Consider the following 27,889-nt stretch of genomic DNA (forward strand, 5'->3'; position numbering starts at 1 on the left):
TTGTCAAAAAATTGAGCAAAAAATACGGAAAATGTGAAATAAAGCAACGGAATTCCCTCGAATGTGAACAAAACTTCAAACCTCGATTACTCCTTGGAAAACAAGAAATTCAAAGAAATTAATTTATACTCTACACTGGACTGGCTCTCTAATGAGAGAACTAACAACTCAAATTACGATGAATATATGAATAATTAGCCAAAATTGACTGGCCATATACTTCCTCAGCCTCCCCAATGAAGGTGGAGTGTCAATAAAAACGGATTGGTGTGCTTTTTAGGTATTAAAGCTGCGCTGTATTTGTATGATTTTCCCTTTTTTCAGTGATATAAACTCCTGTGTTTTAATAGCGCAAAAAAGTTTCTGTAGATTCAAAGCAGAGCAGACTCGATATCGTGGATATTCCACCGACAATTTTATTTGGCGTGTAACATTTTTTGCCGTTTAATAAAAAAATCTTCCGTTTTGTAATGAGTAATAATAAAATGTTCAATTTTCAAGTCGATTCCAGGATCATAAAATAGATAAATTGAAGCTTCAGAATTGTTATCAAATTTTGTGACAGTCTTTTCAACAGTTTTTGAGCTGTATGGCAATATCAAAATTCAGCTGTCGAAATTCAGCACATTAAGTGTTTAATTACTTATGATTTCTCCGCTGAAAACAATTCCAGCGGCCCTCGACACTTTTCGTACATATTTTTTGGGAAATGTCTCGATCCGGTCCGCGAGAGTACACACTAGAAGAGTTCTTTCATTTTTAAAAAAAATTTACAGTACAAGAAAAAAATTGAGATATGTTTTTGGAACTGGTTTCAAGTTTTGTCCTTTACTGTAATTGTTGGTTTCATATCTCTGCTTTTGACCCTTTCAGTTATATTGACCCGCTCATAAGATTTGTTCACCCACAATAAAGCAGACTTTGAATGACGCTGCGTGACCAAAAATTGATTACTTTTAAATATAATTTGTCTCAAGCTGCTGAGAAAGAATCGATTTGACCAAATTTAGTTGTTTCAAATATATCTACAACTCATTAATCAACTGTCACGAGAAGTGTTTGAACTTTTTGATTCTCATGAACAATTAGTAGATTGCCAATTAACTTGCTTTTAAAGTTCTCTCACCTTTCGAGAATTATTTTGACGGTGCAGTTTTTGTTGTGTGGGCTGAAACGAATCGGGCGTTTTGAACGCCCCTTCTTTTCACCTCCCGAGGCGCATATAAACAAAACCGATAGAGAAAGCACCAAAAATTATCATTCTTTAGTCTTCAATTTTGATAACTAGTCGAGAGAAAATCAAAAGGAAGCTCAAAATTTAATAATTTAAAAAAAATATCAAAAACATTTTCGAAGTATGAAAAACTTGAATTTAATTCTTTTTGGGCTGATCGTTTCCATGGGAACGGTTCTTTGTCACCCTGCTTGTGACGGTGTCGAGGGTCGTTCCACAGGTGTTATCACAAATGTGGGGGGAAATTTGTCCCCAATTGAGAAATTCAAAGAAGAAAATAGTGATCAGCGAATGCCTAATGTCAGCGTTGGCGTAAGTACATGAACAGATCTAATTTTTCAGCAAATTTATCGAGTAATTTTAGCGTTTTTCTGCGCGCTCCACCAATTTTCAAATATGATTTCCAATTCAAATGTGAACAAGGAGGCTCGTTAATGTGCGTTCGCACATGATGTTCTGACCCGTGCTCATCTACATTTTGAACTTAACTGTCTTTTGACTTACATTTTTGACAAAGAGATAATCAAAAATATATGCTTGAGTTTAAAAAAATAGTTCAACACCCAACTAATAATTAAATTAGATAATACCATGCCTCATTACAACGAAAAACAACAACAACAACAAAAAAGCAAAAACAAAAATTTCACGGCAAAAGCTCAACATCTTAATTTAAACGCACCTAGTAACATCGTAAAATTACAGTCAGACAAAACCCTAACTACACAAATTTACCTTTTCCTTAATACACATCACATGGGATTTTTCCTTAATGAAAGTAGGTAACAAGTCGACAAAAAGGAGAAATAATGAGGCAAAATTCAAAAGTTAATCAGCATTTTTTACACCAAATAATTTAAAAAGTCTTAATAAAACTTTTAACGAAATGATTCTTGATAAATTTATTTAAAGGCACAAAGAAACCAATAGGGCCTGTCTCAAGATAGACTAAGTAATAGAAACGGACTAAAAGTGCAGAAAACTCAAAAAATTATGAACAACAAAATACAAACATTGCGAAAACACAAATAAGTGACCAATTTCTGTTTAAACTAATTGAGATGAAATTATTCTGAATTCAAAAATAAGTTCGATTGGGCCACATTTGAAAATCATTGGGATCTGTCATTACGCGATTGTGCTAAAGGACGAGGAAAAGAAACAAAAATACACCACTCACATATATTTTTATCAAAACGCATATTATCCAGCAAACAAAATATCAGTTACGTCATAATATCAGTAAAAAGGTAAATTTTTAAAATACAAGTAACTTTATGGGAACTCTCAATGATGAGAATAAGTTATAAATTAAGAAAAGAACAACAAAAACTGAAAAAATGAAAAACCCTTTAAAATTAGAAATATCTATAATATCATTATATTTAAAATTACTTCTACTTGCAATAAACTGACAACAAAAACTCGTGAATAATAATAATAATAATAATAATAATAATAATAATAATAATAATAATAATAATAATATTGAATTCAACCAAACATGGTTACAACCAGCTTGGTAGTCCCCATATTAGGGCAGAAATCAAGTTTCAATATTTAAAATTTCTCGAAAACTTTCCATCCTGAAGGGTAACTTTTATATTTGAATCTTTTCAATGCCTCCCCTTCCAAAAATTTCTTCACTTCTCTTCGGAACTGACATGGATTTTTGTGTGGTGAATAGTTAGCAAAACCATGAAGTTGAGACAAAGAATTATTGAAGTAAATCGAAGTCATTAAACCAATAAATAGAAGATGAAACCGCAAACTATATTAAGCTTGGCTGGTGTAAAAAATGTGGTATTCCGGTCATTGCTGAGACTGATTTACAGTTCACAAAATAAAGTTACAGATTGATTAAATGTTTGGAAAATTTCTCGAAAAATAATTTTTTGAAGACTTAACAGCCATTAAATTCAATAACTTTCAACGGAAGCTAATAAATACCCTAAGTTTTGACCTGATGAGACAAGAACGATGTTTGTTATTAATAGCTCATCAATAAGATATTACAATAAGTTAATGACTATGAAAACAACAACAAATACAGGCAAAATCAAAAAATTAAGTAGAAAGGTGAGAGAAGAAAGTGTCGAAGCCATTTAAATGATGAAGTTTTCTCTAAAATTTTTATTCATGATCAATTAAACGTCATCTTTGAGCCAATGCGTCTATAATTATTACGATAATGTGTTCAGATTCCAAAAGGAACCAAAAACACAAAAATAAAATCCAAAAACTAAAAAAATATAATTCTTGCATCGAAATTATAACACCAACAGCTGGAAGTTAAAACCTATAATTTGATTAATTTTGGTTGAAATATAGAAAAGTGGGTCGAGTCGTGATTGAGATTGACTTACAGTTGACGAAAAACCAAAATAAGTTTATCATGAGCTACTTTTTAAAAAAAGCTCTAAAAAATTGTTTTAAAAATTTTAACAGCCATTAATATCAATAGCTTTCAACGGAAGTAAAAGACCACTCAAACGGAATGCATGTTTCGATTGGATTACAAGAATATTTGTCACGCATAGGTAATCATTAAGACATCACAATAAAACTTATGACTATGAAACAACAGCAAATACTGGCAAAAACCGGATACTCAGTGCGAGAAGAAAGTGTCGAATTAACTTAAACTCTCAGCTTTTCTCTGAAAAGTTTATCCGTGATCCACTGATCATTTTCTCTAAGTCAATGAAAGTTATCAATCTCAGGATAATGTGATAAGATTTCAAGAGGAATCAATAATAGGAAAATATTTTGAAGTCTTGTGGAATTGAAGTGAAAATCATTTAACTGCGGTGGGAAGTAATTAAACAATTAGATTTACCTAAAACTAGCAAAAATCTAAAAGTTACACAATATTATCTCAAAATGGCAGTTCTCTTTTCATTCTATGATAATAATTCTACAATAATTCTATTCATATAATAACTACTTAGAAGACAAAACGGCTAATCATATTAACTTTGGTTGCAGTAGAGAAAAACGGGGTATATACAATTCTGAGACTTGTTATACAATTCACGAATTTATGATTGGTTAATGCTAAATAAATTTCTGGAAATGTCATTTTTAAAGTCTCAACAGCCGTTAGTTGTCCCATGAAAGCTCTAGGCAGGTTCACTTGATGCTCATTGCAAAACCTATTGCACTTTTAGTCAACGAGATTTTGCCAAAGGACTTCAATAAATTAGTAAAACCTCAGAAAGGAAATCAAAATTTCATTTAAAATTACAATAATTCGGAGTCGAAGCCAAAAAATATCACGAACGATTCCTTGAAGACGAACTTTTTGTTCATTGGGCTGTATTTGACTGTAAATCAGGTTTGTAACTAACGGAACCTAGATATAAAAAGTGGCTAGTTTCTAGGTGACCCAAGAAAACAAAAAAAATATGAAAAATTTTATTAAAAAAAGAGCTCTCAAATGGATTTTGAATTTTTTTGATAGTTATCTTCCCTATGAGATCGAAACTAGTCTTTTTATCGCCTTTCATTTATTGTTAACTCAAAATTGATGCATTTTGTGACGTGAGATGTAATTTTGATTCACTATTTTTTTAAAAAAAATCTTAATTCGATGAAAAATTACACTAAACGTGAACAAAATCATGCCAAATATCCCGTGTTCACGCTAAATTCCAATCCTCGATATCTCCTTGAAAAAAAAACAAAATTCAAAAAATCTTTTCAGTTCTGAATTCTACGCTGGATGAGCTTTTTATTGATACCACTCACATTTCTCTACGATGAATATAGCGATCGGTCAAAAATGTCTGAACAAAAAACCCATTTGAGTATATAGTTCCTCCCCCCACAAGTGAGGTCGGAACAAATATAATTTTGAGAGCATTTCCTCATGCACATGTTTAGCGCTTTCTTTTCCTTTCAGTTTTTATTTTGTTTTTGATTTTCTTGCTGCTTCTTCAATCGATTAAGTAATTGCTTAGCTATTTTGAGCCCTATCTAGAGTGTTTTTTGTTCACTTTTTGTTGAAAAATGCAAAAATGTACAATAAAGAACTAAACAGTCTAAACATTACAAATTCCCATTGCTTTATCTTTCAAAAATCTTTTCAGTCCACAAGCAAAAGTTATCAAGAACAACAATTATTTTTTTGCACAGACGCACCTATATCAGAAATTATAGGATTCGTTAAATATTTTTAAGACAAACAAATTTTGTCAAGCTTGAATTTCATTTTTGTTTTCCTTGACGTTTTTCTCAGCTTTTGTTTTTTTTTCTGAGCAATTGTCGTTAGAGACAATTCTGACTTGCTTTAACTTTGCAAAAAAGTTTTACAGTAAAGTTTACTGTGAAATAAGGTCTCATATGGTTTTAGATGGTAGATTTTAAAAAAAGATATGCTGCTATGCGATCAATTTGTCTTGCATTTTCTGCTTTTTCTCAGCATATCTGAACCAAGTAACATGATCAGCATTTCTTGCCAAACAACAATTTTTGATCACTTCGATTAATGCGAAGTTTATGAAAGTTTAACCAAACACAATTCTAAACCAGACAAGATTTGCTTTGAGTCCGTTTTATGATATATAGAGACACAATAAGAGTTTCTTAGGCATATTTTGGCCAATTTTGTGTGCCTGCATTTTCCTTTTTTTTCGTGCTCTGCTGGATTTCAAATAATGCTGTTCTGCCTGCACCAGCATTTTCAGTTGATTATAGGAGCCCTTTTCATATGAAAATCAATGCTTTTAAAACAAATAACCGCTGTCTTTGATAAAGATACTTTCAACTTAAAAAATAAATCAAATCAAGACAATTTAAAGAAACCAGAACACTTTTCTCTTTTTTTAAATCTTTTTTTTGAATTTTTTTAATGCTAAAAGATGTAAACTGACTGTTTAATTTGAAATCAGAATTTCCTTGTATCGGGGTGTTATTATTACAAAACCCTTGAATGGTTCCTACCAGAAGTATCTTTGAATAGAAACTGATTTTCTGCCAACACAATTTTTAATTGTCGTTTACAACAATGTAGAATCAAATCGGACGTTTCTCGAATTAATCAGCTCAGAGCTGCTTGTAATACCACTGTAAACTGGAAAACGAAAACAAGTACGCGGAAAACATGCTAGAAACGGCATCTCTTACAAATATCTAGCAGAAAGAAAAAAATTAGTGCATTAAAAAATAATTGTTCTCATTTTCTCGGATAACAATTTTATCGAAATTCCTTTGTTTAAATCGTTAGTCTGGTTCCAGTTGTCTATAATTTTGGCGAAGTGTTCTGAAAGTTATCTCCCGTGCATAAACATTTTCTTCTGCTCGCATGTTTTTTCATGCCACAAGGTTTTTTATTGCTTGCAGAGTTTTGTGAAATCTCCCATTCCACTTTTCATTGCCCTAAGTACTGAGATTGCGTTCACTGGGTGTCATGATTGTCAGGTATGCAGTTTTCTGCTTCATGTATGATGTTTTGAAAAAAATTGTCGTCGGACGATTTTGATGTTCGGACAGGGGATCTTTTTTGGGGTTCTGAATCCTGATCTATAACTTAGTTTTCCCTTATCTTTGCCTTTGCCTCTGTACTCTTTTCTGGACCGCTAGACCTTGGTTAGTACGTCACCCACCGGAAATAAAATTTGCGGGTTTTTTGCCTTGAGTCAATTTTGAGTATGTATGATGGTTGCGGTGTGATCGTAGGTCAGAGAACAAGGCTAACCAGCTTTTTTTCACAGACGCCAGAAACTCACAGAAACCTGGCTCAATAATTCATTTTGGCAGCATGGGCTTCCACCCTTTGGTGTTCTTCGGCCACAGTTTACAATTTTCGTGAGATTTACGTCACAAATATTTTTTTCTACTAAGAAAGGGTGAATCTTTTCTGAAACTTTATTTTCGTTAAGAAATCATCATTGTGTCATGATATGAACAAAGGCGCCAATTTTTAATATTGCACCTGCCCCGGGCCGGCCCATTTGGTTCTGCTTATAGGAAAAGTGAGAAAAACACCTGTGACCTATCTTTATTATCAATGGTTTGATTGGTTCTCTAACGTAGAAAATACTAGATAGGAGCCTTATGAAACGTAAAAAATCCACTGTAGGTTTATGGAAACTTTCGGCTTATGGATACCAAACTGCACATATTTTATTTTTTTTATTTAAAATAGTTTTTTGAATAACCATAATTGATTCCAAATCGTAATCGGGTTGGAATCACACTTGTTATCATCGTTGAATCATCACCTTAGATTCCTACTTTGGCCGCAAGAAATGTACGCTAACTTTCTGGGAAAGTTTTTCACAGAAGCAACAGAAGCAATGGCAGATACAAAAAAAACAGAAAACGGAAAAAAATGAAATTCTGGAAGAATTGACATTTGAACTAAAAGAGAAAACAAGGAAAACAAAAGTGCTTCAGGTTCAAGACCATCATACTTTTTACAAAACCGAAAACTAAAAACATATGAAGATTCAAAGGTAGATGTATTTGAAAGGGGTGTTAACTTTTGATTTTATGTTAATTTCAGGAATACCTGAAACGGTATGGATATTTGGGTCCTAGAGACGAAGGAGACGAATTCAAGGAGACAGAAGCCATATTGTAAGTAGCGCCCAAAATGCTGCCCAAGTTTCGAACTCGACTTTGTATTCATCGGCCGTAATTAGGTATGAAAAAGAACGTGCTCTACAGATATTGCGTATGGTAAGATTTTGGATCGACTTTAGAATTTGTCCTCGACTTTAGCTGGAACTAAAATAATCGTTCTTGACTTTAGATTACAATTCTGGTTGCAATTCATTATATATTGTTTATGACATTGTAAAATACATTATGAAACTGCTTCGAGTGAGATCTCAGACAAAGTTAGGGTTGTAACGGGGTTTGAGGGAACCGCACCAAGTCTGAACGATTTTTTTTGGTCAGCAAAGACCCAATTTTTTATGAAGAAGTTTTGACTCGATTTATCAAACGAATTGGGTTTGATTGTATGAGCTTCTTCAACTAAGTAATTAAAGTTAATACCCTGCCCCTCCGCCTGGAATTGTTGAGTCTTTTCATAAAGTAGAGTGCCAAACTACGGAAGAGACCATTGTCGACCCAAAATAGGTATGAAAAGTAGTCCCTGATCAAACCGAATAGTCCATAGAAAGAGTTTAATTCAAACTTACCGTCATCTACCTAAACTTTAGCTGGACTGCCAAGTCTGCTGCTGAACTTAATCTGACCTTAAAATTGATTGTCAACATTAACTCAGCCCAAATTTGATGCTCGTTTCTGGCACAAAAACCAAATAGTGAGTTAAGAAAATGTTTTTTATGGGCCTCTCTCTCCCCCTCCTTGTGTCTGAAAACGAATTTTGTGCTTTGTATGCTCAACATTGCCAGCTCTTTAATCACTGACGATTCTGAAGACCCATAAGTCAAAATCAAATGTCTATATTGTTCTAAAAAATTGGTGTTTCATAGCGTGCTCATCGCAACTGATAACACTATGAAGAGGAGAGAACTCGCTTTTATTGTTTTTTCTTTATAATTCAAAACCAAACAAGATTTAAATTTTAAGTTAAGTAGATAAAAGTAAAACATCAACTAAGTAACAATTATTTTTTGGTTTTTTTTATGTCGACGCAATATGTACGGTCACTTTTTTTGCAACAATTAGATTTCAACGCTCAAAATAGAGAACATAAATTTTTTTCTCTCAATAATAGCTAAATATACAAGTGTTCTGAAAAACGGGTTATGAACTACCCTTTCTTTCTCCCATTGATATTATTGCCGCCATCAATTGCTCTTGAGTTCTTTTGGCTCTCATTTTGAGCAAACAATTAAATGATTGAAGCACAAGATCAGAGCAAAATAATTACACAATGTATTTTTATTAAACTGATCTCTATATAAGTTTTTATCAGTTGAAACGATAGACTTGAATAGGCTCAATCAAGACGAGGGCTCATAACTTCCAAGTCAATTTCAACTTTATTTTCTCTGTTTTAATTTTTATTTCGTTTTATTGGATGAGATAAGTCTCATGTGTCTGTGTTTGTGCTTCATTTTTGAACATTTTGCTTAACTTGGATCAAATCAGGGTTTTAATTTTTTTGATTTTTTTAGCAGACTAAAATTAATTTTAATTTAATCACGCAGGACAAAACTCATTCAACAAATCAATAATTTTTGATATGCGCGTGTGATCATTTATCGCTCTCATTGACGATAATTTCCTGTACTTTAATACAGGCATTCTTCATCTAGTTTTCGACTCCATCCCTTTTTTCATAAGTTCCGAGCTATTTTGGGCACATTTGGCCTTTTTGGAATCTAAATTTTTTTCATATTTTACATAATTGATCTCATGGGCCGTGTACACTAATTTTTAATTCTTCTCGTTTGTTCATTTTCGATCATTATCGTCATAAAACTTTAACTAAAATTCACATTAAGATAAATTTTTAGAGTATTTCACTATATTAAGGACGTTTTTCAAATAATTTAAAACGCGTGCAAACTTTAGTTTCGCACTACTGTTATCTTTATCCTCAGGAAAGGTAAGTAAAGAAATATTTACTAGATATAGATTCTGCTTGCGCCAGACTGTTTGTTATTGCCAGACTGTTTGTTAATGTGCCAGACTGTTTGTTCCAACAGAAAAATCTGAAATAATTTGCTTTTTTGTTTACAGCCAGTTCCAGAAAGTGGCGAATATAACCCCCACTGGTCGTCTGGATTTAGAGACAGTGGCTAATATGATGAAGCCGAGGTGTGCCAATGAAGATAAACTTCCAGCTGGAAGAACTGAGTTCTCCAGATTCTACGAAGTGCCAGACAATGCCACTATTGATTGGAGGTTCAAATTGGGACCAACTGGTAGGTTGTGTTCTATGTGGGTGGAGGAAGTATACCCCCCACGAAAAAAAAAACATTCTAAATTTTAATTAAATAATAATAATAATTGTGGTTTCTGCGTAATCGCAGCGGAACAGCATTAGGCCTACAGTAGCCTGTTTTCAGCTGCCCTTTTCCTTATTATTCCCCACATTTCAGACTGATCATTTTATGAGCAGCATTGCTCTTTTTTGGTGACTTTGGCCACTTTTGTGCGTCTGAAACTTTCACGTGGTACCATCATTGCAGCCAAAATTGGTCAGGCTATGGTCAACCTGAAGCTATGGTGAAGTAAGAGCTCATCCTCACACAGACAGCTTTGGTCGTGATAATTGGTTCGGTTGTGATAGTTTCATATCAAGTCCCACGAGCCGCTAAGGCATGGCCATGGCATGCGAGGCATGGCTGTGCGCGCTAAAAGTCAAGTGCGGCTTTATTTCCGTGGGGATTTGGTTCTATGTTGTTTTGAACAGTATGGTGTGACACGATAAAAAGCAGTAATCTCGAATTTCTTATGTATATCTAAGAAAACAAACATGCCGACGATTTCTTGCGCTTTAAACCGAACATACCAAATGAAAAAAAAACGAACCACAACAAGGATTTCATATGCAAACGGAAATCCATTTTACCGGAACAATAACAAAAACAATTAATTTCTCAGAGAATTATCCGCCAAATTTCTCCAACCTTACAATCCTCATTTCTAAAATAGATTAATTATTTCTACTTTTAGATTTGAGAAGATTTCAGTAATCATTATATTCAACGTACGGGGGGGGGGGGGGGGGGGGGGGGCACAAACGGCTTATTAAATTTGATGTGAAGCATCAGATTTTGTCCAGGCTCCTGGAGTAAGAATCCGATCACGTGGCGTATAACCAAGTACACGAATGATCTGCCCCAGAGTGACGTCCATAGAGTGATGCAGAAGGCGTTCAAGGTGTGGGCGGATGTGTCTGGACTGGACTTCGTGGAAGCCAGTGCCTCTGAGAGGAAGCCAGACTTCGACATCAGATTCGAAGTTGGAGACCACGGGGATGGATCCTCTTTCGATGGACCAGGTCTCAGAGAAGAAAAATTCTTTTGAATATTTAAGGTTTTGTTTCGTCAATTGTGGGTCTAGAATCGGTTTCGATATAGCAAAACCGTTTCTAGACACAAAATGGGGGGGTCATATAATATGCACACACTAAGGTTGAGGGTCAAAGTATAAAGGCTATATTGGGGTTATATTAAGAAAGCTTTTATTTTTAATTGTTCGCTCTCATTCGGTAACTTTTCTGGAATCTATTCTGTTTTGCCCCCCGCCCCCAGTGTTTTTTACGCCCCCCCCCGTTACAAATTATGTGTTGTTATTTAGCACGTAACTATGTAAAAAAATAGCACGTGCATGTGGTGGGCGTAAAAAAAATATTAGCCCACTAAGCTGGGGGGGGGGGCAAAACAGCAAAACAAAATAGATCCTTTTTCTGTACGTGTAGATAGTTATTCAATTAAAAATTTACAATATTACGGGCCATGTTTGAGAAATTTTTTCAGGAGGAGTGCTGGCCCATTGTTTCTACCCCCGCAATGGTCGAGCCCACTTTGACGATGCGGAGACTTGGTCTTTGGGTCTGGGAGGGAACGTGATCAACCTGGAGTGGGTGGCAATCCATGAGTTTGGACACGGACTGGGTCTGGACCACAGTGAGATATTCGATGCTGTGATGTACCCCTTCTACCCCTCAGATGCCAGTTCTATCGCTTTGAGACAGGATGATATCAATGGAATACAGACTCTGTATGGTAGGGGTTTTTTTATTTCAGATCCATCCCTTATGGTTATGATCGAATATTGAAAATAGAAGAATAAATACTTTGAGTTATATTGTGAGAATCTTGTTTATCAGGTTTTGTCCTTGCCGTTCAAATAATAAAGTCTTCAATTCCTATCATCATGTATGACAATAAATTCAACCTAAAATTATGTAAGGTCAATGCTAAAATAAACGCTAAATTATGTAAGATTTACGCTTAAGAACGCAAATTTATGTTAGATCTACGCTCAAGCGTAGATCGTAAAAAAATTCAACGCATTCGCCGTCAATCTTACCTGACTTAGCGTTTTTAGCGTTGACACCTCAGCCCGGGTATCAACTAAATGCACATTTTGAGAATATTGCATGTTTCGGAGGTTGTCATATCTTATAAACGAAGACAAAGAACGCAGTTTTTTTTAAAAGTTCCTTGCTTTTAGATGTCAGAAATCTGTGTGAAAACAACATGCAATTTTGAAATGATGCATATATTGATCTGATCTAAAATAGCTATACCTGTTCAATCAAAACAATCCTGTTCACCAAGTATGAACCTTGCTTTTTACACCAATGTTTTTTATCCCGAAGATCTTTTCGGAAATCCAGATAGTTTTAACAATGATATTTTTGGAGATCCTGTCTTTCTAAAACAAAAATTCTTATCTCAGATCGAGGGACCTGAGCGAAAGTAACAGCCCAACAGTCCCAAAAAGGCAGAGCAAACATTTCAATCAAATGGTTCAATTGTAGAGGAAATTACGTGAACGGAGTCAGAAACTTATATTTGGTTGTTTCAGGTCCTAATATGAATGGCCCTGGTCCTGGCCCCTCCCCTTCGCCATCGAGTCGACCTCCTGCAGCTACTCCTTCGCCCAGTACTGCTCGTCCACCAACTAGTGGTTAGTCAAACACTGTAATGGAATCTATCAATTTCTTGGGATGGGTTATGTTTAAAATTACGAACAACAATGCTAATGATTAATTCCAATTATGGTTATATTCATTTGTTCTTTGAGTGAGACAGTTTTTTGTGTGTTTAGTTGTATATGCTCTGTTTCGCCGCCCCTCCCCCGGCTTAATGGGCATATAACTCTTACGCCCCTAGGCGCACGTGCTATTTTGTACATAGTAACCTGATCAATTTACTATATAACAGCCCACCATAAATTGCAATTCGTGGGGGCCGAAATAGAATGGGTCCATTTAATTTCCAGCTGTTTTCGTCATATAGAAGAGAAGTCAGAAAAACTCAACTTTTGTCAAAAGTTGCTTACATGCGTTCACATAGCTCTGGAAACATTTTAACCTCATTCATACATTCTTATGAAATTTTCCATTATAGTTATAAAAACTAAGCGCCATTGCAAGTTGAAGGGCGTAAATTTCCTAATGTTTCATCTTAGCTCTCAAGGTTGCGAAAAAATTTTTAAATTCTGCCAGAAAAACCGTTGGGTGTATCCGAAAGCAATTTATATGCAGTGGAGAAAATTACATGTACCGTTTGAACCAAAAAGTATGCCGTTTTTTTTTAAAAGAACAAAATGTCGAAAGATAAGTGTAGTACAATCTGAAAGACGAAGAAAAAACCTTACAAACCCACACATAGCATACGTTAACATTACGCAAACAAACACCAACACACCACTACAAAGACGAACACCAAAATAAATTTAAATTTTGTTTTTGTCTATTGGTCACTACTCAAGGTTCGTCACTGTTCAATTAGGTCTTCTTTGTTTAATTCTCTATAAAACTGCGTTTGAACTTTTTGAGGCAAATTTTTATCAGTAACTGTAATTTAAACGCTGAACTTTTAACGGAACGTTGAAAGCTGCTCGCAAAGTTATTCATTTATTAGCTATGACAAACTTTGGTTATCAATAAAATCAATATTTCGGCCTTTTACCTCTCTTAAGTAAGTGTGTTTTGAAAGAAATATAAAATTTTAATATTTTTTTGAGAATTGAAAAAATTTTTCAATTTCATTAAAAAATTTTGCAATCTATCAGGAATTAAGTTTTTCAAATTACAGAAACGCCCAAAGATTGGAAAAGATCAGTTCGACGAGCAATTTCAAAAAAATTGTTATAGTGTATTAAATGTTTCAATCTGACGATCCATAAACCCTCCAACTTTCAATTTCATCTGTTTTTTTTTATACTAGAGAGGATTAGTTCAAGCTATCTGCTTTTACATTAAAAAGAAAACAATTTAAAAAGATAAGAGAATTTTTTCCTTCTTTTTTCAATAATGAAATTGGTTGCTTTGATATTAATTTCTTGATACTGGTTTTTTTTTAGGTTTCCAAGGTTTTAAAGTTACTCATATGGTTTGTTCTGATTGAATGAGAAGACTTTTGCAAAAACTGCTCTCAAATTTAGAATGGAAAACTTTTTTCTGCTTTTACTTTTAAATTTTTTAAGTTGATTTTTGCTATTTTGAGAACTCTAAAATGCCTGAAGCTTACAATTTCTCAAAAAAACTCTGTGATACAGAGAAGAAAATGTTCCTATAATAGTTTTTAAACATTTTTTGGAAATTTTTGCTCATATAGTTTAAGAAGCTAGATTTTTTTGGTTTGAAACTGTGTTTTATTATTAAAAAGTTTTCATTTAACCTTACTAAGTATCTGCTATACTTTTCGTTTGTTTATCTTAAATATCAATCCGATCTGACACCCCCACCCGGCCCGCTCTCGAGCGATCATTGTTTTTTCTTCTCGATTTTTCCTTTCAAAAGTTTCCTTTTTTATATTTCTGGGCTTTTTTGTATTTCTGAAAACTTTTTATCAATATGAAGTTTAGATCCTGAGGGCTGCAAGACAGTGTCTATTTTCTCTACGATGCGTAAACAAAAAGTGAAAATTTGAAAATTTTGATTGGAGAAAAAAGCCAGCCTCACATATGTTCCCCCGATTTTGAAATAAAAAATGGAACAATTACTCTAGGTATATAGCAAATCTGATTAATTTTTGGAAAACAGAATTTCATTTACGATACATTCTTAGATTATTGGACATTCGAAATTTTTGCTTTAGTTGAAATTTCTCCTGAATTATTTTAACCGTCCAATTATATTATTTTATTGTTGATCAGTTGAAATAATAGCTAGCATATTGTACAGTTGACGTAACAGGGAGCTGTTTTATTCGATTGTTCATGAAATATTCAGGGTCAGTGACCAGTTTTACTCGTGGTAATGCTGTATTAGGGAATACAAAAATCACGCGCACCTGTAAATTAAATTAACCTTTTGAAATTAAAACGAAAGATAGTGAAAAACAAGATAAAGAACACAAATGAAGAGACTTGTTAGAATCGTGTTCACATGTTTTCAGGAGGGGGTCAGCAGGGGGTGTTTCCGGGGAGTGCTCACGTGAGACAGTGCCCCAGTGGGGGTGAATCAATGGATGCTGCATTTACAGACACCTCTGGAAATGTCCAGTTACTCTACCCCAACAACCGACTTTTCAGCTTTACCAGTCAAGGTCATTAATTTTCTTTAACTAATTATCAAAGCGGCCACCGGGTCCCAACGATGAAAATACTGATACTGACTACTTTATTCTGCCTTCTGATGTTTATTGTTAGATCTGTATTGATATTCCTTTCTTCAATTTCAAAGCAAATTAAATCTTTAGTTCAGTCCAATAAAGTTGCAACGCCATCGAACGTTTCAAAGGTCAAAGGTCAAATTCAAAACATACTGAGATCAGCACTATGTTGTTCATTTGCATGCCCTATGGTTTTCGAACGTTCGCTTAAGTTGCAACTTTATGTGACTAACTATACAATGTTTAAAAGAGCATCATTCTAATTGTAATCAGCCAAAAGAAATTGTTCCCGTTCTCCTGAGAAGTTGCAACATCCGCTTGAGTTTAAATTATTTTCTTGGATATTTTAGAAGTGGATATTCTGAGAAAATGTTTACTTTTAGCTGAGAAAGTAATCTGAAAAAAAATAATTTTAGAAAATTTTGTGCTTTAAGAAATATTGAATGTTCGAGCCCACCTAAGAGAGAATTTTATGTTTTTCTGTTTCAATTAGCTATTTTGTGCCAAATTTTATGAAAGAACATTTTTTAAAAATTTCATCAATAAAAATGGTATTTTCAGGTTTTCACCGATCGTCATTTTTTTTACATTCTTTCGCAAAATTTGAGAAAATATTTCTTGGCACAAAAGAATGTTGAAAATCGCTACAGGGTGGGCCGGATCAACCGAACTTTCCGTTAAAAGACTTGACATGCAAGTTATTTGCGCCACAAGCGTAGACAGCGTGACCTATAGACTTATAAAAAGTAATTTTTTATCATATCTTTGTGCAAAATTTATGAAATATAATGTAGCCTATGCTTTCGGGGTGCATATCATCCTCCTATATTTTACACGCGTTAGCTCTAAAGTTGAAGAAAAGGTTTGCACGTTTAAGGGGCCTCTCGAAGCCCATGTTTAAAAGCCGCATTGAGCAGCATGGTTAAGCAAACACAGAGAGATTTCAATGACCTAAAAGGTTCAAAGTAGATAAGTGGAAATCGAACCTGGGATAAAAGACTGTTAGTCAGGTGCAGTTACCACGACGCTGAGAGGGATTGAATGTATGCTCGCCAACAAGGCGGATTTACTGTCCGGGGAACTACGTGTTTTTTATGCTCCCGAACTGAGTTTGAAATTATTATTGTAAACGTGTGTTTTTCTGCAAGGTTTCAGCCGTACAGATTTGGCGCTATTCTAGAACACTCTTAGCTTTCAAATAAGGTTTTCATGCTTGACTTTTTGAGTTTTGCGTGATCTCAAATGCTCGCAATCTGAAATAACTTTATTGATACAATAAGAATGATCGTGAGAAACGGTGGTGGTTGTAGGCCTTGTAGCGCAGTTGGTAAGTTGGATGACTGCTAACCTGAGGGTCGAGGATTCGAACCCGAGTCGGGTACCCTTCTTTTTATAGCCATGAAATATTCTAAGCAACATCATTCCGCCTGCTTTATGAGAGCACTTCTTTTTGACAATGAGTTGTTTTTATAATCGTGTGTGTGTGTGTTAGAAAGGAAAATGCTCATCCTATATACTTAACTTTTGACCTCTAAATTCTGTCAAATTTTTTGCATGTTTAAGAGGCCTCTCGGAGCGCATGTTTAAGAACCGCATTGAGCAGCATGGTTAAGCGAACAAATCGAGAGAATTCAGTGACCTATAAAACTCAAAGTAAATGAGCGAGAACCGAATCTGGGATAAAAGACTGTTAGCTAGAATCAATTACCAGGAGGCTAAGAGGGCTTGAAATTATGATCGCCAAGAGCAAGGATTTACGACCCTGGGTACTACGTGTTTTTTAATGCTCCCGAACTAAGTTCGAAGTTCTTGTTGTAAACGTGTGTTTTTCTGCAAAGTCTTAGCCCTACAGATTCTGCTTCTAGAACACTGCTTGCTTCAGCTAAGTTTTTCACGCTTTACTTTTTGATTTTTGCGTGATCTCAAATGCTCTCAATCTGAAATAACTTTATTGATACAATAAGAATGATCGTGAGAAACGGTGGTTGTAGGCCTTGTAGCGCAGTTGGTAAGTTGGATGACTGCTAACCTGAGGGTCGAGGATTCGAACCCGAGTCGGGTACCCTTCTTTTTATAGCCATGAAATATTCTAAGCAACATCATTCCGCCTGCTTTATGAGAGCACTTCTTTTTGACAATGAGTTGTTTTTATAATCGTGTGTGTGTGTGTTAGAAAGGAAAATGCTCATCCTATATACTTAACTTTTGACCTTTAAATTCTGTCAAATTTTTTGCATGTTTAAGAGGCCTTTCGGAGCGCATGTTTAAGAACCGCATTGAGCAGCATGGTTAAGCGAACAAATCGAGAGAATTCAGTGACCTATAAAACTCAAAGTAAATGATCGAGAACCGAATCTGGGATAAAAGACTGTTAGCTAGAATCAATTACCAGGAGGCTAAGAGGGCTTGAAATTATGCTCGCCAAGAGCAAGGATTTACGACCCTGGGTACTACGTGTTTTTTAATGCTCCCGAACTAAGTTCGAAGTTCTTGTTGTAAACGTGTGTTTTTCTGCAAAGTCTTAGCCCTACAGATTCTGCTTCTAGAACACTGCTTGCTTCAGCTAAGTTTTTCACGCTTTACTTTTTGATTTTTGCGTGATCTCAAATGCTCGCAATCTGAAATAACTTTATTGATACAATAAGAATGATCGTGAGAAACGGTGGTGGTTGTAGGCCTTGTAGCGCAGTTGGTAAGTTGGATGACTGCTAACCTGAGGGTCGAGGATTCGAACCCGAGTCGGGTACCCTTCTTTTTATAGCCATGAAATATTCTAAGCAACATCATTCCGCCTGCTTTATGAGAGCACTTCTTTTTGACAATGAGTTGTTTTTATAATCGTGTGTGTGTGTGTTAGAAAGGAAAATGCTCATCCTATATACTTAACTTTTGACCTCTAAATTCTGTCAAATTTTTTGCATGTTTAAGAGGCCTCTCGGAGCGCATGTTTAAGAACCGCATTGAGCAGCATGGTTAAGCGAACAAATCGAGAGAATTCAGTGACCTATAAAACTCAAAGTAAATGAGCGAGAACCGAATCTGGGATAAAAGACTGTTAGCTAGAATCAATTACCAGGAGGCTAAGAGGGCTTGAAATTATGATCGCCAAGAGCAAGGATTTACGACCCTGGGTACTACGTGTTTTTTAATGCTCCCGAACTAAGTTCGAAGTTCTTGTTGTAAACGTGTGTTTTTCTGCAAAGTCTTAGCCCTACAGATTCTGCTTCTAGAACACTGCTTGCTTCAGCTAAGTTTTTCACGCTTTACTTTTTGATTTTTGCGTGATCTCAAATGCTCTCAATCTGAAATATTTTTTTGATACGATAAAAGCGATTGTGAGAAACGCTGGTATGTAGGCCTTACAGCGAAGATGGATGACTGCTTATGTGAGGATCGAGGGTTCGAACCCGAGTCGTGTACCCTTCTTTTGTAGACATGAAAATTTCTAATCAACATCATTCCGCCTGCTGTTCGAGAGAATTTTTTTCGACGCTGAGTCATTTTAAGTTCCTCTGTGTTAGAAAGAAAAAAGCTAGTCCTATATATTAAACGCGTGAGCTCTAAATTTGGACAAAATTTATGCATGTTTAAGGATCTTCTCGAAGCGCATGTTTAAGAGCCTCGTTGATCATCATGGTTACGCAAACATATCGAGAGAATTCAGTGACCTGAAAAGCTTAAAGTAAATGGGCGAGAACCGAACCTGGGATAAAAGACTGTTAGTCAGGTGCAGTTACCACGAGGCTAAGACGGCTTGAAAGTATGCTCGCCCAGAGGGAGGATTTACGGCAAAGCCGTTACCGTGTGTTTTTCTGCAAAGTTTCAGCCTGCAGATTCTGCGCCTTTCTAGTACACTCTTAGTTTTCAACTAAATTTCCACTCTTTACTTTTTGATGTTTGCGTGATATCAGGATATCAGATGCTCTCAATCTGAAATATGTTTATTGATAAGATAAAAAGGATGGTTAGAAACGGTGGTTTGTAGTGGTTATAGCGGAGTTCGTAAGATGAAAGACTGCTTAACTGAAGTTTGAAGTGTTTTTCTGTTACCATTATTCATAAAATTGCTGTGAAATTAAGTTTCGAGTAGTTTTAGTCGTTCTGAGTTATCTCTCTTTTTTATAGTAAATATCAGTAGCAATTGAGCACATTGGTCAACAGTCCTCCTAACGTAACATGTTTTAGGGGTCCTTAATCTTGCAACCTAGCGTAATAAATGCGTTTTGAGACGCGCTTTAGCATCCTTTTTGAGCTCCTAATATGCATATTTTGCGCTGATTACGCTTGCGGTATAGCAAAAACAAGCAAGTCACAAACGCCATTATACAGAAATTTGCTTTAGAGAGAGTAAAAGACAAGTGCAAAACACATAGATAGCTTAAGTTGTGAGATTTGTGGCTGTTAAACGAGGGGCATTGGTTCGAGCCCGAGTTGGTGCGCAACAGAAACCTTAACTTCTTTTAAACCTTCTTTTAGTGTAAATGATTTTCTGGTTATGGTTTTGCGGGCCTGCTAGTATGCACTCAAAAGATTGGGGGGGGGGGTGTTGCTAATCCATTTAATTAATATTTCCTTCCCATTATTGCAGGTGTGAACTCAATGAGTCCCCTGGTGACACGCAATGTGTTCCCATATTTCCCAAGGGCGGCAGATGCCGCTTTGACTCTGTCCGATGGAACCATCTACGTCTTCTACGGCTCCTATGCTTATGTGTTCACTCCTAACAGGAAATATCCCTACTTCAGACACTACGAGGAAATGGGACTGAATGAGAATCTACCTGTGGATGCTGCTCTGTTGTACCCGACCAACAATAAAGTCTATCTTTTCCAGGTAGAGCATTTAAGATCTCGTCGTCCGTTTGTGATCTCAAGTTTTGTGACCTCAAACCAAAAACCGCCCCCCCCCAAAAAAAAATGCCATGGCAGCCTCCCAGCAACGCCAAATTGCATTGCAACAAGGCGTTTCAACCAAGCAGATGTACAGATCGTGTCTCATGCGACTTCTGGAAATTTATTTTGGCTTTTGCCGGGTCAGTCTGATCCGCTTTGGAGTTTTAAAGACTAATTTATAAGGACTACAAACCTATTTGATAAAGAACTGGAACCTAAACTGAATGAAGAACTGACCGATCCTCTTCACAGTTTTTATCAACCACCTGTCTAATTTTGTCATGACTGGTAACCACAGATACGAGATGACTTTAAACTTATTGGATCCGACTCCGTTTAAATTGAAATTGACCTGGTAAAAATTGGCTGATCTAAACTTTATGTCGTTAATTCTGTCCATGAAAAATTTTCTCTCCTTCATAGGGATTTCTTTTTTTCCATGGAGGCTAAATAGTTGACAATGCATTTTCTACGAAGATTTTAGAATCTTTAACCTCTAAAAAGCATAAAAAGTTGCCCGTGCATCAACTTCATTTTAAATAATTAGGATTCATATTTTTAATTCGCGAATACCAAGTAGCCAATCTTTTCAAAGACCTCTTCAAAATCGAGATCATATTCAACCAACAGCAAAGGAACACTAAAAATATATTTGCGCTGCTTCAAGTAAAAGTACCAGGAGAACGATCAGTAAACCCGGAGTTCAAAGTGTTTCCACAAATTGCAAAAAAGTGGAAAACATTTGCTTTCCATAGAACTCTTAGGCAATTATTTGCTAGGATCACGTTCAATTATGTAATCTTCATTATTATTATTTTTGCACTCACCTTGAACTTACAGTTTAATAACTGCTCAGATATTTTCAACGGCAACTAACCACAGTGGCGCGAAGATCTTATTAGCGACATTTGGGCGTTTTTTATTGTCTGTAATTTATTTTTCTCAGATTGCTCATATTGAGATCTAGAGGGATATATTTTTAGTTCTCATGCCACAGAGTAGTTGCCAATGAACAGAATGACAGCGGAAAACTTCCGCCATCTTCTACCGTTTATTAAAATTTTCCGCCAAATCGAGTTCATTTTTTTAAAAATGTTTTGAAACTTTTGGAGAACAAATTTTTTCCCCTTGAAAAGATATTTTGGATTGACAAAAACGTTTATTTTTGGAACAAGAAAATTATTAGGTTACCGTACTCGTCTAAGAGAAAATGTTCGAAAGCTGGTAGATTATAAAATTTCTACCCCCAGCAGAGATTAACCAATTTTTCTTAATGTAGGGAGCCTGTTTGCAATACTTTCAACATTTCGATTTACTCAGTGCTGAAACCCCCGAACTATAATTTTTTTTTTCAAAAACCCTCAAATATATACTCTTCCACAAAAAAAAACAACTTAGAGCAAGGACAGACGGATTTTGTTTGGCCAAGCCCTAGACTAAGAGCAGGTGCCAAATGATTCTCAACCTGCAGCAAATGTCTCAAAACTTTTACTGCGGACCAAGTTGTTAACTATAGCGCTCAAAAATGCTTTTTTAAATAAAATTAATGGGTACTGAATTTTTTTCCCGTCTCTTACCTAAATATCCTATCAAATCAATGCTCAAGTTTATCACAGCGTACCGCAGCAAATTAAATGAAAACAAACAAGACATTTGAATAATTGAAAGATTTTTTCAAAATTATATAAACTAATTACGTTAAAAAAAGTTGTTTTCACCGATAGTAATTCAAAGTACCTATGTTATAATTTGTTTTCACTGTCAGAAAAAGTAAAAGTTTTAAATTTTAAAATGTTTGAACGGTTTTCGTATCTTCATTTGTGTTCTCCCACCAATTATCTGATATATTTTATTATGAGAATATATATATATATATATATATATATATATATATATATATATATATATATATATATATATATATATATATATATATACATATATATAAACAATTATCTTAAGTGAGCATCAGAGATAGCTTCAAGTTTTTCAGAAAATTAAGTTTTCAAGTCGCCTTTAAGATCAAAAAAATTGGTCATACACGCTGCGGGTACATTCGACCTGAAAAATAAAACCGCAAAACTTTTGCTTAAGTTTTTATTTTCTCCAAACATAAAAGCAAAATTCTAACGTATGTAGGTAAGATGCAGCTTGCTGTTCAAAAATTGGTTATTTATGTCTCCGAGGCCGGATTACAAAAAAAAATTCATTGTTTAAAAATCTTTATGACAACCTTCAGTTTAAAAACATTAGAGAAAAGTCGTTTGATGTTTTATGTTTCAGCCATCAACTATGTGAGCAATTATCTGTTTCAACTCAGGCGCATGTGCTATTTTGTATGTAATAACGTGCACTGTTGCCCTTTTATGCAATATAACAACGCATAAAAAGCATTTGTGGGCAAACAAACACTGGAGATTCCGAAATAGATTTGACCCAAATTGTCAACGAATTCTTCTATTGATTAATGGAGATCCTGGCGGCTTGTAGTACTTTCAAGTACCTTTTGACTCACAAAACCCCTTGCCTGTTGCCATCACACCATCTGTGCGGTGTTCCGCCTTCAGTTAAAATTGAATGTGTAGTGTTGGTGGTGCTGTGGCCGGACATCAGAGAATTAGGCTAATCAGCTTGCTTCACTGACGCCAGTGTTGGTGGTGTTTCAAAAAAGACCCTTGAGTTGTAGTTAGACTTTGGTACGATATGCCTGGGCTATCATTTGCCCACTATTGCTCCTTGTCAACAGTTGAAACTTTTGTGAGATTTGCTTCACAAATCATCTTTTGCTACCGTGAAAAAGTCATCCATTTCCTAACCATTGAATTACATCTCTATGATCATATTTATGACTTGGTGTGTTCAAAGTTACAGTTTTTAGCAGGTGCCTCCTGGTACACCATCGTTTTGAATGTGTGTGATTTGATTGTAAAGTGGCTGCTCTGTGTTAATTATAAAATGCCTAAACTCTCCACTGCCAGTAGTCAAAATGCCTTATATTGTTATATAAATAGCCAAAAACTTGACTTTCCTTGACTTTACTCAGTTTAAAAGGAACAAGTTGTCTATTTTAGGCAAGGTTACAAGACTATGCAAAAGTTTAATCGAAATTCAGCGGTAGCATCTTCGCGTAACCTTAACCTATACAAAATGTTTGTAATTGTAGAAAGAGTTCTATTTTAAAAACAGTTCTTTTTTTTACAATTCAAAGAATTTGAATTTTATTGGGGCGCTTTTTTATTTTTTTTAAGATTTGTTCACATATTTTCATGATTTTTGAAGTCAAATTGTTGTGGTCACGCCGAAATTGGAAGATGAGAAAAAAATACGAGTAATTTCCCGCGTGCAATTTTGTCTCTCTAATTTTTAAGTATAGTGAGAAAACGGTGTTTGAACAAAATTTTGTTTTCTCGCTTGAGGTTTTTTGTTCACATGGGGCAATTTGACTTTAATTTTTACTGTTTTTTGAATTGTGGGCCAGGAAATTGTCCTGCCCTGTTTTGTCGTTCTTGTACCATATGTTATGCCATTATATTACTAAAATCACTGATTTCAATAATAAAAAGAAATTTTCAGGGCAACCAGTACTACCGAATGGATCCTGCCAACATGGAGGCTGAGGACGGGTACCCCAAGAAAATTCTGGATGGATGGGACAGAGGAATCCCAGACAACCTAAATGCTGCTCTGAGTTATGGAAACGATGTCTATCTCTTCAAACAAGACAGGTAAAAAATTCGTAACTGTATAACAATTAGCACCCAGCATAACCTTGATTACAGAAGACAATCTTTTGATATTCGTACAATTACGGTAATGTTTAATCACATCCAGAAAATGACCAAAATTCATGCAAACAATGTACAAAAACAAACATAAACACTAAGAAAAAGTTTTTGTAAACTTAAAGTTACAAAAATATTTAGAGCTGATCATTTCTATGGCAACATTATCGAGTAATGATACAAATTTTAGTAACGGTAAAACAAATTTTCGTTCGCTATCTTTGAATGAACTATTTAGTATCTTAATTGTTTCAAAAAGATCATTGCTATGAATGACCAGCACCAAAATTTCAACTTGTTATGTCATTCGTTGACCTATATAGCAGCAGTTGAAAATTTTGACGTCATCTGTCTCTTGATGAGGCAATCTCTTTATTTCTCAAAATTTGTTCATCTGAATTTTTATTCCTCGTCTTTTTCACAAAGTGATCTAATCAATTTAAACGCAAAACAGTACAAAGAGGTCTTTTAACGCTGGTATCAGTGATAATGGATTTTAAAAAAATTACTCTATCCTATGTTGTTATTATTGTAGAGAATTCACAGCCACAGCTGTGTGGACACTGTTCATGTCGTTATGGTTAAATAATGTTCAGTTGTTTCTGCAGCTGTTGCAATTACAAAGGATTTGTCACGTGCAGCTATTATATTCAGAAAACTTTTCATTGAAAAATTTCCACATTACGTGCAAAAATGCGATCCTCTGTTAACTCTTGAACAATAATTCTGTTTGTTCAAAAAAGTCCTCAGTCCGTGTGAACAAAGTGAAGCATCTTGACTATTTCCTATAGTCCAAGAATTAATTACAAACAATAATTATTGTAAGGAGTAAGATTTTACAATAAAACCAAAAGAGCCCCATTATTTATTTATTTTTTGTACCGCATGTTCTGATTCTGACGATAAATTTGTAGATTGTTAAGCAAAAGCAATTAAAATTTTTAAATAATCCCTTTCTAAAAAGGTGTGTGAAGGTATATTGGGTTTCAAACCATTTTTTTCCATAGAAAAGCGGAAGTGATTTTCTTCTGTGTCTGTACCCAAGCAACATAGTTAATTTTACCTAAGAAAAAGGTGTATAAACTGATATTCTATAAAACAAATGACATCGTTCATATATCAGTCTCTATGTTTTTTTGGCAAAATGTCATTGAGTCATTGAAATGGTTGCGCAATCTTTTGTTTTTTATGATCGTGATTAATTTAGGATACCTAAAAAGAAAACAATTAATTTTAAACCATTAATTAATTAATTAATTTCGGATTTGCTTTTCTCAACAAATAGATTGTAACAGAGTAATCTGAATTTCCAGTTTGATTTAAAAGGAAAAACAGTGCTCAAAGATGTATCTAGCTAAAGACAGTCAAGTCAATAATCGGAAATAATTTGGAGTATCAAAAAAATCTAAAGAATAGTTCCTATTGAACGTCAATTCCGTCCAATTTTGGCCAATTCCCCATTTCGACCATGAAAAACGCTACTTGTTCTCTCACAGATCGTGCTATCCGGAATTGAAATTTGGGTGTCCACGAGAAATAATCTATAACTTTATAAAGCTTCGTAGCAGTATCCCTATTGCCAACGATGATTGAATCAAATTAAAAGAGTTTGTTGAAAGCAACAGAAAGGACTAAAACATACGTCATCTGGTGGCTTTTAAAACTGCGATTTATTCTTGTGTTTCCTTAAACCCTCTTGTTGAATGCTTTTGCTGGTTTTCTGCCAAGAGCAATTTTATTTTTAATTATTACACGCTGTTTTTTCCGACCAGTCACTCAATGCGAGGGTAAAATGTAAGTATTTTCAAGCAACCTGTTATTTCACACAACGAGCTGGGAGCTAACAAATTATGTAAAGGTGATAAAACAACACTCTTTCGTATAGGCTCACTTAATTCAAACTATTTAGTCAGTCTAAACAAACATTATAAAGCAACGTATTATAAAGCCACATATTTGTATTCATAAGAATCATAGCAACAAACGGTTTTTTAGGCGATAATTTTAAACATTTTAATTCTAAAAATTTGGTGGTTATTTTGTCTGATAACGAATCAGTTCAATGACGGTCGCTATTTTGTACCGATTAACCCAAAAACCCGAAGAATATAGAGCCGAATATTGTCCTATTTGATAGGTTTCATCTTTAGTTTATTTAAAATCACGTTAAACGATTTTTTTCGAGCTCTGTACGTAAATTGGAATGATTTCTGTGGTCATTTAAATCTTTTAGAAATACTCGATGCTGATTGGTCAATAATCTCTTGCTTACATATATTTCGGAAATGGCGAATTTATATTTACTTAGTAACATTATGATATAAATCATATGGGTCTTGGAAATTGTTGAGAGGTCTGAAGAAGAAAGAGAGATAAACAATTGACAATTTTGTGCTACATTTCTCTAGTGAAAGAGCATATCAAATCAACTATCATTGACTCTGAGTCTATGTTCGCAAAACCAATTTTTTTTTCACTCTTAAAAGTTTTTTTTCACAAAGAGTAATCATATTCGATATTTCAAAAAAAGGAGGTGATAAATCGGAGCTTTTAAATATTAAACTGCGAGTGAAGCTATGGCTTCAAAATAGACTCATTTTAAGCTGCTGAATTGTTTTGTTGTATATTAAACTTCTATTGATCTAACATTCAATGGAAAATGAGACTGAATCCCGCGTCTTAATTACGGTTCTACTTCTTTTCACCCTGGTTCAATTAACTCCGCATATTTTAACCCCATATCTTTTAAACCCTCTATCATTTAGCCCCTATTTCATTTCACCCCTCTATCATTTTATCCCGCCAATTAGCCGTTGACATTAAAGTAGCACATTTGTCATAATTAAGTAGCCAACTTAATCCTATTTTCGGTTTTGATAGTTTCATATCTAGTCCCACGGGCCGCTAAGGCATGGCCAAATGGTTATATTGCTAATTTAATAGTCCCGCCTATTTTACAAAAGATTAAAATCGGGATGAAATGGTAGAGGGGTTAAATGATGGAGGGGTGAATAAATCGGGATTAAATGACAGGGGGTTAAATAAATAGGGGTGAAAAAGTGGGACACCCTTAATTACCTCTTTGTCTCTTTCTGAGTATAAATTTTAAGAAGACAGATTAGAACATTTGTATGAATTAAAATGACCCCGTGAAACTGATATTATTTGGCATTTTTGAGCTAAATAGTTAGACAGAAAATTTACGCTGTTAACTCAGGCATAGCTCTTTGACAATTGTGTTCAGCTGTTTTGCCGTTATTCCATTGGGTTTTTTGGGTCCACGAAGTGCATAACAAGAGAGCATGACGTACTGTGGAAATAAGGTGGTGTCTTTGTTTATTTTTTGTTATTTTGCAGTTATTGGAAGTACAACACAAAGACCAACAGGCTGACCCCTGGCTACCCCCGGTACATTTTGTCTGATTGGCTCAACTGTGCCGTGAACTTTGGAAACATCCAACTCAACGACACCAGACCCGCGCCATGACTTGCCACAACTTCGAATTCCGATTCATCTACACTATTAATGCCGATATTACCAAATTATACAATAACAACAACAACAACCAAAACAAACATTATCGAAACAAGAACAGCTTTGAATTTATCAAAGACATTACAGACAGTTGCATTAACAACACCAGCTAATATAACTTCATCAAAAATGGCAACAACCTCAATTTCTGTTATCACTAATAAAGCTACGAATTTGTCAAAAGCGCCAGAAATACCAACAGATACGACAAAAATGGTAACTAA

The 27,889-nt window shown here is 34.9% G+C and overlaps 1 protein-coding gene across 1 annotated transcript; it reads left to right on the forward strand.

The window, feature by feature from the left end:
• Positions 1 to 1,215: 1,215 nt before the first annotated feature.
• Positions 1,216 to 27,889, forward strand: LOC142335860 (matrix metalloproteinase-18-like). Its single transcript, XM_075384190.1, has 10 exons — positions 1,216 to 1,546; positions 7,743 to 7,816; positions 9,899 to 10,083; positions 10,947 to 11,165; positions 11,644 to 11,892; positions 12,701 to 12,802; positions 15,241 to 15,390; positions 20,045 to 20,289; positions 23,922 to 24,073; positions 27,488 to 27,889. The coding sequence occupies exons 1-10, from the start codon at positions 1,358 to 1,360 to the stop codon at positions 27,615 to 27,617; spliced, it is 1,695 nt and encodes a 564-aa protein (XP_075240305.1). The 5' UTR covers positions 1,216 to 1,357; the 3' UTR covers positions 27,618 to 27,889.

This window comes from Convolutriloba macropyga, chromosome 3 (assembly GCF_964194025.1).
Source record: "Convolutriloba macropyga chromosome 3, txConMacr16.3, whole genome shotgun sequence".
Lineage (NCBI taxonomy): Eukaryota > Metazoa > Xenacoelomorpha > Acoela > Convolutidae > Convolutriloba > Convolutriloba macropyga.